Source organism: Rhinopithecus roxellana, chromosome 11 (genome assembly GCF_007565055.1).
Source record: "Rhinopithecus roxellana isolate Shanxi Qingling chromosome 11, ASM756505v1, whole genome shotgun sequence".
NCBI lineage: Eukaryota > Metazoa > Chordata > Mammalia > Primates > Cercopithecidae > Rhinopithecus > Rhinopithecus roxellana.
Window position 1 is genome coordinate 35,192,132 of NC_044559.1, and position 12,121 is coordinate 35,204,252.

At 38.0% G+C, this 12,121-nt stretch overlaps 1 protein-coding gene across 2 annotated transcripts in view; it reads right to left on the reverse strand.

Annotated features, from left to right (window-relative positions):
* The window catches only part of CCDC186 (coiled-coil domain containing 186), a 50,217-nt gene that overhangs the window by 32,241 nt on the left and 5,855 nt on the right, over window positions 1-12,121 (reverse strand). For both annotated transcript variants that reach the window (XM_010363213.2, XM_010363214.2), the window contains 2 exons: window positions 6,397-7,092; window positions 1,356-1,482 (listed from right to left, as the gene is read on the reverse strand). In XM_010363213.2, coding sequence (XP_010361515.2) covers window positions 1,356-1,482; window positions 6,397-7,031 — 762 coding nt within the window. In that variant the 5' untranslated portion in view covers window positions 7,032-7,092. The remainder of the gene's footprint in view (window positions 1-1,355; window positions 1,483-6,396; window positions 7,093-12,121) is intronic.

Here is a 12,121-nt window from a genome sequence, read left to right on the forward strand (position 1 = left end):
ATACAAACTATTTTACAAATACAGTCACCTTCCAATCATGCATCAAGTGAAAACTTGTTTTACCAATTGTTTACTGTTATTTTCGTTATATAACTTTCTGTGAAAGATGAGACAAAATAAAATACTATTAAGGCTAGAATGCTTCTAATCCTTTTCACAGAAGAAAAAGCACCTCAAAAATAAAGAGCAGCTCAGCTTTGCTATTAGTCTGAATATTCACTTTGTTGATTCACACATCAGAGTTCATTTAAAAACTAGAAAGAGGTGGGGGCAGTGGCTCATGCCTGTAATCCCAGTACTTTGGGAGGCCAGGATAAGGCAAGTGGATCACCTGAGGTCAGGAGTTCAAGACCAGCCGGGCCAACATGGTGAAACCCTGTCTCTAATAAAAGTACAAAAACTGCTGGGTGTGGTTGGTGGCCGTCTATAATCCCAGGTACTTGGGAGGCTGAGGCAGAAGAATCACTTGAACCCAGGAGTCAAAGATTGCAGTGAGCCGAGATTGTGCCATTGCATTCCACCCTGGATGATGAGAGCAAAACTCTGTCTCAAAGAAAAATAAAAAGCAAAAAAAAAAAAAAAAAGAAAGAAAAGGACAGGCTAGGAAAGCCAGTAAGCCAGATGCAATCTAGCCTTCACAACATAGTTTTTAAAAATACTGAGAATGGAACCATACCAAAATATAAACTTAAAAACATCCTAATGTCAGACATAAACTTTTATATTTCTATTGCTTCCTCCCTGTTGGCAAAAACAGTCTAGTTGACTGTCAACTCAAATCGTCTTTTTGCTTATTTTGAACATAACAGAATGTGTTCTACTATATGTAGTACAGCAGTCACACATATAAGAATAAACTTACATAAAAGGAAATACATCAGGCTATGAGTCCTACTTTGTAAAAGAGAATGGTTTAAATGCCACGCAATTCTCTGCATTTAGAGTATGATTTACCTTATAGAACTTCAACTTATACAAAAGTGTTTTTTGTTTTTTTTTTTGGGACAAGGTCTCACTCTGTCACCCAGGCTGGAGTACAGTGGCATGATCTCAGCTCACTATAGCCTCAGTCTCCCAGGCTCAAGTGGTCCATCCACCTCAGCCTCCTGAATAGCTGAGATTACAGGCGCATGCCACCAGATGCAGCTAATTTTCTGGTTTTTTTTTTTTTTTTGTAGAGACAGGGTTTCACCATGTTGCCCAGGCTGGTCTCAAAGTCCTGGGCTCAAGTAATCCACCCATCTTGGCCTCCCAAAGTGCTAGGATTACAGGCGAGAGCTGCCACAACCAGTTGCCATGAATGTATTTATTTTATTAATTGAAGTATGGTCTTTGAAGATTTTTTTCTTTTTTACCTGTTTAATTGTGTTCATATGCTGCTTCTCTGTTTCTGTTCTTTTTTTTAGTTCTTCTCTTAAATTGTCTTTTTCTGAACAAATGTCTACGAAGAGCTCCTGATGCTTCTTATTTTCTTTAATTAACCTAAATATAAAAAGGGCAGTATATGTAAAACATAATTTAAAATGGAGATAAAATAATATGTAGAATATAATTTGTTTACAGATTAGGGTATAGATATCTATAACTATTCATTATAATGTTAATAAATTAACATTCCTAAATAATCATTTTATAGTGAAACATAATACTTTGCAAAAGATTCTCTGGCTAATTAGGCTATTAACTTTTCCCTAGAAATATGAATATTTCAAATCAAAATATAATCAGATGAACGAAAAGCATACTCTTCCAAATGTATACCTTCGGGTATCTCAATTATGCACCAATCCTGTCAGCACTGACATTCTTCAAATAAGTGGTTCTCAACGACGGGCAATTTTGCCCTTCCAGGCAAATTTGTCTGAAAACATTTTTGGTTGTCATAACAGGGGTAGGGGCTGCTACTGGCATCTAGTGGATGGAGGCCAGGGATGCTGCTAAACATCCTACAACACGCAAGACAACTCCAACAACAACAAAGAATCTGGCCCCAAAGCGCAATACTGCTAAAGCTGAAAAGTCCTGCTTCAGATTTTAACACTATTTTAATGATATTCTAATAGTTATAATGTACAGTCAATGTAAAACAGCAAAATCTAGGCAGAAATATCATCTTGAATTCCCCTAGAAAAACAGAAACAAAATCTCAAAAACTGCCTGCAAAGTGCTAAGATACCTAAGAAAGTTAACAGCAAGTACTCGAGGCCTTAGCTGTAACGTGACACTTATTGCACATTTGCTATTGGTTAAATTTAGTTTTTTTAGTTTAAAAAAGTGTATTATTTCATTTAGTATTCAAAATAAGTCTATGAAATTATTACTATCCCTTCTGTTTTACAAATTAAAAAAAAAACTAATTAGGCATGATGGCTCACGCCACGAGTCCCAGGAGAGGCACTTGATCCCAGGAGTTCCAGGCTGCAGTGAGCTCCACTGCACTCCTGCCTGGGCAACAGAGTAAGACCCTTGTCTCTAAAAATAAAATATTAATAGCAAAACAAAACTGAAGCCTAAGACTTGTTCCAGGTCACACAGCTAGTAAGCAGTTGAACTTTGAATTTTGTTTTGGATCCAGGTATAGTTCCAAAGCCCCAGGACTTTCCACCTTCCACTTTGAAGATCACTCATTAACTCAACAAGTACTTACTTGGCATCTATTTTATGTGGGAAATATGTCAGCAAATAGTCCCTGCCCTCGTGGAACTTACATTCATTCTAGGGGATAAAATAAAAATAGACCCTAGATATATAACAAAATGTCAGCTGGTGATTAAGTCCTATTAAGAAAAATAAAGGAGAGCGAAAAGCCAGAGAGTGACTTGAGCTGCTATTTTAGATAAGTAGTCCAGACAGGCTTCTCTGAGAAGACGACAGTTGAGTCTAGGAATATGGTGAGGAAACAATCATATAAATGTTTGGAAAAAAGGCAAATATATGCATGCTTATTCAAGCCTTTTATGACACAGTGGTTTAACTTAGATCATTTATGTGAGGCACACTTAATGTGCTAAAGAAAACTGCTTGACACACAAGAGTCCTGGCCATAGTTCACAAGCGAACAAAAGGGAGGGGGAAGTGAAGAGCAGTAAACACTCAATTTGTTACTTATGTGCCAAATGCATATAACTATTCTTAATTAAGAATTTTGATACTAGCACTTTGGGAGGCCGAGGCGGGCAGATCACAAGGTCAAGAGATCGAGACACCCTGGCAAACATGGTGAAACCCTGTCTCCACTAAAAATACAAAAATAAGCTGGGTATGGTAGCGCGTGCCTGTAGTCCCAGCTACTCGGGAGGCTGAGGCAGGAGAATCGCTTGAACCTGGGAAGCGGAGGTTGCAGTGGGCCGAGATCCACCACTGCACTCCAGCTTGGCAACAGAGCGAGACTCCGTCTGAAAGAAAAAAAAAAAAAGAATTTTGGGCTGGTCACAGTGGTGCATGCCTGTAATCCTGGCACACTGGGAGGCCAATGTGGGTAAATCGCCTGTGCTCTGGAGCTCCAGACTAGCCTGGGTGACATGGTGAAACCCCATCTCTACAACAAAAAAAAACAACACAAAAGTATTAGCTGAGCATAGCGACGCACACCTGTAGTCCCAGCTACTTGGGATGCTGAGGTGGGAGGACAAATTGAGCACAGGAGGTCGAGGCTGCAGTGAGCTGAGATCACGCCCACTACACTCCAGCTTGGGAGAGAGAGAAAGACCCTATCTCAAAAAAAAAAAAAAAAGGACAATTTTGGGCCAGGCGCGGGGGCTCACGCCTGTAATCCCAGAACTTTGGGAGGCTGAGGCGGGTAGATCACTTGAGGTCAGGAGTTTGAGACCAGCCTGGCCAACATGGCGAAACCCTGTCTCTACTAAAAATACAAAAATTAGCTGGGTGTAGTGGTAGGCACCTGTAGTCCCAGCTACTTGGGAGCCTGAGGTGGGAGAACTGCTTGAATCCAGGAGGCAGAGATTGCAGTGAGCTGCGGTTGCGCCACTGCACTCCAACCCGTATGACAAAGCGCAACTCCACCTCAAAAAAAAAAAAAAAAAAAAAAAAAAAAAAAAAGAATTTGGTTGGAAGCTTAGACAGTAATATTGATGGGTTCAAAAATCAAGGAACAGAAATAAAGAGAAGAATGGTGCTTGCGAGGGCACAGGGGGTGAGGGAAAAGGGTAGATGTTGGTCAAAGCCTACAGACTTTTCAGTTATAAAATGAGTAAGTCCTGGGGATCTAATATACTCCATGGTGATAACAGTTAATAACATCATATTGTACACTTGAAATTTGTTTAGACAGTAGATCTTAAATGTTCTCACTACACATATAAAGGTAACTGTGATGTGACAGATGTGTTAACTAACTTGATTGTGGTAATCATTTCACAATGTATATCGATTCATCACATTGTACTCTTTAAATATATACAATTTTATCAGTTATATTTCAATAAAGCTGGGGCAAAAATGGGGGAATAGGTGTATACACAAAGATATCTGGAAATAGATGCATTCATGAAAATTTCAAAGAAAGTAAAAGGAAGTTTTCTTCATAGAAAATTAGATGAAAAAAAGTTAAGAAAAAAATCTAGTTGTTTTAGAGCTAACCTGAATCACACAAAATTTTATCTGGAATTTAAAACACTATGTGTATAACCAGAGATTAACCTCAATTTAAAATAACACTTGACATTTGTGTAATGTCCTAATGTCCACAAACAATTCCATCAGGTAAGTACTGTCACAGGTGAAAAAATCTTTCACTCAAAAAGGCTGACTTGGCCAAGACAACAGAGCTGGCAAATGCCAATGGGTATCTTCCAAATACCAGACATCAGAATTATGATTATTCTACTCACTTGTTCTGCCACTGTTCTGACAGGATGAAGCAAAAAAGAGAAACCAGTTTTCCACTCTATTTCTAGTATTTTCAGATACATTTAACAACTTGTAACTGGCTCATTTCTAATAACCGTATTTTAAAAAGCTCTAAAGTCCCACTAACAAAGCTTAGATTTTAACTCTGCATTTGTTAGCATATGGCCTTGAACAAGTTACTTTTTATCTCTCTGGTAACTCAGCTTCAGGTAACTCATCTGTACAATGGGGATAATAATACATGTCACAGAGAGTTCTTGTGAAGAATCCATGAACTAATGTATGTAATATAGCAGGCACATAATTATCAGCATATACATGTTTACCGCTATTATTATTAAATGTAAAACATCTTATAATTTATAAGGTATATTTATAATTTATACATGAAAGTGGCAAGAGTCTAGATCTAAGTAAAGTGGGAAGAGGCATCAGAGATAATCTCAAGAGGAAGGTCTAAAAGATTAGGTACAGACTACAGGAAAATGAGAAAGTTACCCTATAAAATGCAAGAACAGCAGCAGCGCTGATGGTTCAAGTACAAAAGCATATAGTTTATTCACATAATATAGTATTTCAGTAATGAATAGCAATAGCAGGGGGTAGTATTAAGAAGGGCCTTGGAGTACTTGCAAACCCAAGTTCACAGTAGCATTATTAACAACAGTCAAAAAGCAGAAGGAACCCAGATGTCCATTAATGGATGAATAAACAAAATGTGGTATATACATACAATGGAATATTATTCAGCTTTAAAAAGAAATGAAATTCTGGCATGCTATGACACGGATAAATGAGGACATTAGGCTAAGTGAAATAAGCCAGTCATGAAATGACAAGCTTATGATTGTCACCTACATGAGGTATCATGAGTAGTCAAACTCAGCAACAGAAAGTAGAACGGTGGTTGCCAGGGGCTAAGGGCAAGTGGAAATAGTGTTGTTGCTTAACGAATACAGTGTTTCACGTTTGCAAAGTGAAAAAGTTCTGCAGACTGGTTGTCCAACAGTGTGAGTATATAATAACACTACTGAAATGTACACATAAAAATGGTGATGGTAAATTTTAAACTATCATGACAACAGAACTTCACAAATCCAAAAGTCTAAAAATATATTATTATTTACTGAATGACAATTATTCTGTTCTCTAAATTTTAATTTTTTAAACCAATGAATTTAGAATGGAGATTTTAAGAAAAAGTTTTGGAATGTTATGACTTGTCATTTCCTTTTGAGTTTCTCTTAGTTCTGACAATATTATACTTCTACATTCTTTCAAAAGTGAATTTGAGTTGTCTATAAAAATTTCTAGCACATTTATACATTTACACTATTTAACATATTAGATATTTGAAAAACTCGACATTTGCTCATACATTCAGTAACTATACATTTATTGTTCAACTACTATGTGCGTGATTCTAATGTGGAAGTAAAAATGGACAAAATGGTATTTTCCTTTAAAGAATTCTATCTCAAATCCCTGTGGGGGAAAAAAAATAACCTAAAGGTATAAAAAACTTACTTTTTAATGATATGTTCCTGCTGCAAATATTTATCTTGCACACACTTTTCAAACAGAACTAATGCATGTTCTCCCTTATTCATTCCATTTGGTACTACTCGATGGTCTGCAAACTCCGTAGATAAGAGCTCAGATTCTATTTCTTCCAACAAATCTTCTGATGCTGAAACGCTCTTTATTTTTGAAATAAACTTCTTGGTGCAGTCTGTATCATAGGGGCTTTCTGAATAAGTCTTTTCATTGGCTGATTCTGGAAATGTAGATGACCTTAATTCCACTAATATTTGTGTTACTTTCTGTTCTGTTTCATTTGTTTTTGAAATCTGTTTAGCAAAATTTCCAGTAGGAAAATCAGCTGTTTGTTCAGAATTTTCTAGGCCCATGTCTGTTTTGGCACAAGAATCCTCACCTCCACCATGATCTGGAATATAATTTTCCTGGGCTTCAATTCGATTATTATGCTCATTAGGTTGACATAAAGTTTTATCAGTGTTTAATGACAATAGTTTGGACTCATTTTCTAATTTGCTGCTTTCATCGCCAGAAAACAAGTTGCATGAGTCTTCCTTTAATTCACGTGTTTTCCCAACATTTTTATCAGAGGAAGCAGAGGCTATGTAGTCTGTCTCTGACATGCTGACTGGCACCAATTCACTTTGTAATTCTTCAAATCTGCTCCTGATCTTCGTTTTACATCTAAGAAATTGAAACATCAAAATTAAAAACCACTTTAAATCAAAACCCCATAAAAGCTTGAACACACTCTGTGATGTAGAATAACTAACACCACAAATTTTATCACTAATAATTCCTTTAAAAGCCTTTCCTTGAGAAAAAGAAAAAGGACTAGGACAGCTAACCCAAGCTGGCTAGCTACAAGCAGTAAGGCCATTGCAAAGTCTGTCTTTCCTCCCTCAATTCAAACAACTTCATTAATTTATTTCAGTTGTAGTCTGCCATTCTCCAATCATCCCCATAAGATGTTAGGTAAGGAGTAACACTAGCAACTAGAAGATGAGTGCCAAAGAATGCTAAGAATTCCTTCAGCTCTGTAAAGAAAAAAAGACTACCTCATAAATCTGTAAGAAAACACTGGAGAAATAATACACCAATCAAAGCACGAGGAGAGAAATCACAAACCAAGATAACAAAACAATGCACATTAAAGAAGATAAAAATTTACTAAGAAGGAAACCTAAATAACAAGACACAACTATCTATAGCCCAGAGATCTAGATTTGAGCCATAATGAAGTCAGGGTATGAAGAATCCCTGGTAGAAATTAGTTTTCCATCCAGGCAGGAATTCACGAAGTACCATGGTGATTTTCAAACATTCTCATCAGGAAAAAAACAATGTCCAGTACAAATAAAATGGAGCCCATATGCACTGCCTAGGTCAATAAAAACAACTTTAAAAATTAATTTGACAAAGTTAGAATATATATATATACACACACACACACATATATACATATATACACATATATATACCCACACACACATATATATGTATCTTTTTTTGGGGGACAGAGTCTCACTATTGTTGCCCGGGCTGGAGTGCAATGGTGAGATCTTGGCTCACTGCAACCTCTGCCTCCCAGGTTCCAGCAATTCTCCTGCCTCAGCCTCCTGAGTAGCTGAGACTACAGGGGCCCAACACTACGCCTGGCTAATTTTTTGTATTTTTAGTAAAAGAGGTCTCAAACTCCTGACATCAGGTGATCCACCTGCCTTGGCCTCCCAAAGTGCTAGGAATACAGGGGTGAGCCACCACATCCAGCCTAGAATATATTTTTATATTGTTTACAGAGGTTACTATTCTAGCCATTTCATGAAAATTAGTCATCTTCAAATATTATCCTACAACATATAATTATAAAATATTTCCACAATCTTGATAAAAAAAAATTGTTGACTTCTTTTGTCAGGTATCAACAAAGCATGTACAAGGTCATGAGTTACTGAAACCATGTGAGGTTAGATTAAAAAGTGGGCAGATCATAGTTTTGACAGAAATAACAGAGCAATAATTCCAGATGAGAGAAACACTAATGGAAAATACCTCTAGTTTATACACGAGATATAAACTAATGGAAAACTAATGGAGAGATACACTAAATTTTTAAGTAACAAAACGTGCATGGTTACATCAGGCTGGGATAAAGGTGGTTATCAGAGGATGATGAAAAGAGAGACAGAAGACTGGTCAGGTAGACTCCATAGAAGGCTAAGCAGGAGTGAATTTTGTTAAGAACAAATCATGGTAAATCAGAAAAGACTTGTATACTTAATTATAATGCAGAGTTTCTAGCACATAGTGGGTTCTCACATATTTGTTCAATTAAAGCTTGTAAGCACAGAAATGGTAACACTAGTATTTGAGAAACATTATTCTAGGAATCTCAAAAATGGGAGGAATAAGTGTAAGAAAGGAAAAGCAGACCAGCTTGTTAAATATGCTAATTTCTAGACTGCCCTCTGAGGCATCAATTAATACAGCCATTGGCCTAAATACTCTACCTCTCTATATAAATGTTTCCAAACAACCAAATTATCATTATCTTGCTGCAGGTATTTTATAACCAAGCCAAAGCACACACTAGTATTAAAGGCTTGGTTTAGACAACACAAAGAAAGGGAGTAAATAAAAGACCTCGTAAGTACTCTGTATTCCAAAATCTAGGACAAAATAAAATAATTCTCAGAGGCACTGCCACCTAAATTACCTCACCCAAAGTAACTCACTTTAAGATATAACTTGTGGGCTGGGTGTGGTGGCTCACACCTGTAATCCCAGCACTTTGGGAGGCCAAGGCAGGCGGATCACGAGGTCAGGAGTTCAAGACCAGCCTGGCCAAGATGGTGAAACTCCCGTCTCTACTAAAAACACAAAAATTAGCTGGGTGTGGTGGCAGCTGCCTGTAATCCCAGCTACTCGCAGGACTGAGGCAGAGAACTGCTTGAACCCGGAAGGCAGAGGTTGGTTGCGCCACTGCACTCCAGCCTGGGAGACAGAGCAAGACTGTCTCAAAACAACAAAAAACAAAAACAAAAAACAATTAGCCAGGCATGACAGTGGGTGCCTGTAATCTCAGCTACTCAGGAGGCTGAGGCAGAAGAATTGCTTGAACCCAGGAGGCGGAGGGTGCAGTGGGCCCAGATCACGCCATCGCACTCCAGCCTGGGCAACAGAGTGAGACACTTTGTCTCAAAAACAATTAAAAAAATTAAAAAATAATAAGGAGAAGGAGCACGTCTTTGAGTCAAATTACACCTCCTCATGCCAAGCAGCTGGGAACAGCTTCAACTCTTCTTCAGAGAAAACAATGAGTTTGTGACTTCATTTCTTTTATTTTAATGGCTAGAACCTGTCTTAATTTCTGGAATAAGTTTTTTGTAGTAACCAAAAGTGGCGTAATAGTTACATCAGACCAAGAGATTCTTAAAAGGACTGCACTTCAGAAGGAAGTACAGAGGTTAGGAGTGTTTTACACTGTATGACTGGAGACCTAGTAAGGAAAAAATAAAACCATTTCATGTTTATATCCCAGATTTAAGATTCCTCAGTAAACCAGTTGTACTACTTTTCCATTCTTATCTCTCAACACATTCCTGAAATCCTGGCACTTCACTACACTAGCCAAACCAGTCTAACTCAAAGATTCCCCCAATTTGCATATTAACATTTCAATGGCTTTGTTCTCATCTAGAATGTTCTTCCCTTAGGTCTATCTAAAGCCTATGTTTAAAGGACCAATTCTAATGTCACATCTTCCTCCAAATTTTCTCATCACAAGTACAAAAATAGTCTCTCAGGGTAAATTAAAAAACACTGCATTTATACTCATCAAGCACATAGAGCCTTTCTTGTGACCTTTTTGACGAGGCAGCTTTAGCCTTTTAAATGATCTTTGTCCTTGCATGAAGATGGAACTTCACTCTGAACTGAATCAAACTCTTAAGTCTCATGCAATATAATAGTAATAATATATCTAACAAACATGTTCTCTACTACATTAACACGCATTTTTGCAAATGCTCTTCAGTGGTTATAAAAATGAAGGTGGGGCCAACCGGGTTTACACAGTGATCTAGGGAGCAAACAGCATTCAGTGGATGGAAAACAGGTTGTAAGATGACAATGTGCAAGACAGTATAGAACAACAAAAAATGTGTCACCCTGCTGGATACTCATCTAGATTTAAAAAGCTGTTTATTTGGTTACCTAAGCTTACAATCTGTTTTATATATCCTTCTCCTGTAAATTAAGGAAGACTCAGATTAACCTCAAAAGGCAAGTACTTTCTGTAACTTCTCTCGGCAATATGCTCACGACCTTTAGAAAATCATGTAAATTGGCATGTGATAACTACTTAGCTTGCAAGCTGGTTTTTATTTTTTTTATTTTTTTTTTATTTTTGTAAAGACAGAGTCTCACTCTGTTGCCAGGCTGAGTGCAGTGGCACCATCGGCTCACTGCAACCTCCGACTCCCTGGTTCAAGTCATTCATCTGCCTCAGCCTCCCAAGTAGCTGAGATTACAGGCACAAGCCACCATGCCCAGCTAATTTTTGTATTTTTAGTAAGATAGGGGGTTTCACCATATAGGCCAGGATGGTCTGTCTCTGGACCTTGTCATCCACCCACCTCGGCCTTCCAAAGTGCTGGGAATACAAGCATGAGCCACTGCACCTGGCCGCTTGCACACCTTCTGATGATGCTCAAATGAATACTGTTTGGCAGCCAAAGGAAAAGGAGGGGGTTAACAATGGTCTATGTGTATACATGCAACAAAGCCATCACCATAAATAGCTGCACAAGAGTGGCAGCAGATCAGGGGAAAAAGCAATGAACTTGATTATGTCCACAGTTAACCAGAAGAAAAACAGTTGGCTGAGTCCTCATGTAGGCCTCCAGTTGACAATACCGATGAAGGCCAATTTGGTTGCTATTCAAGTTTTTTGGGGGGAGAGGGGTATGGGGTAAAAGGGGAGCCGTCATCGAGGCTACTAAGGATAGAATGGCAGGTAGTAGACTAAAGGGGAAGGATGTAAAACAAGACATTCATTTGTAACATTATTTTAAGAAGTGCTGGTACATCAGGGGTGCAGTGTGTAATCCCAACACCTTGGAAGGCTGATGTGGAAGGACTGATTGAGATCAGGAGTTTGAGACCAGCCTAGGCAACATAACAAGACCTCACCTCTACAAAAAAAAAAAAAAAAAAAAATTTGTTAAAGTTAGCTGGGCATGGTGGCATGTACCTGTAGTCCCAGCTACTCAGAAAGCTGAGGTGGCAAGATCACTTGAGTCCAGGAGTTCAAGGCTGCAATGAGCTATGATGGCACCACTGCACTCCAGCCTGAACAAGAGTGAGAGTAGGTCTCTAAAAAAAAGAAGTGCTTGTACAAAGCAAATTTACACTCATATATATATATATAGTAATTACAATTATAGATTATAATACCTCTTAGCAACTCTTACTCATTAGGAGAAACTGTATTTAATACAGTACAGTCACAAAATTTCTTTTAACGCAAGTACTTTTTCTCCCCTAGAGTTGTTTCTGTTTCTGACACAGTACTACAGGACCAATTCACACTTCGAAATCATTTCAGTGGGTGAGAACTGGTTTCGCTCTTACTGGAGCTCATCAGCTGTAGGCAACTGGTCAAGAAACAACTTTTACTTGCCTTAAAGCCAACCATTACCCACTCTGGAAC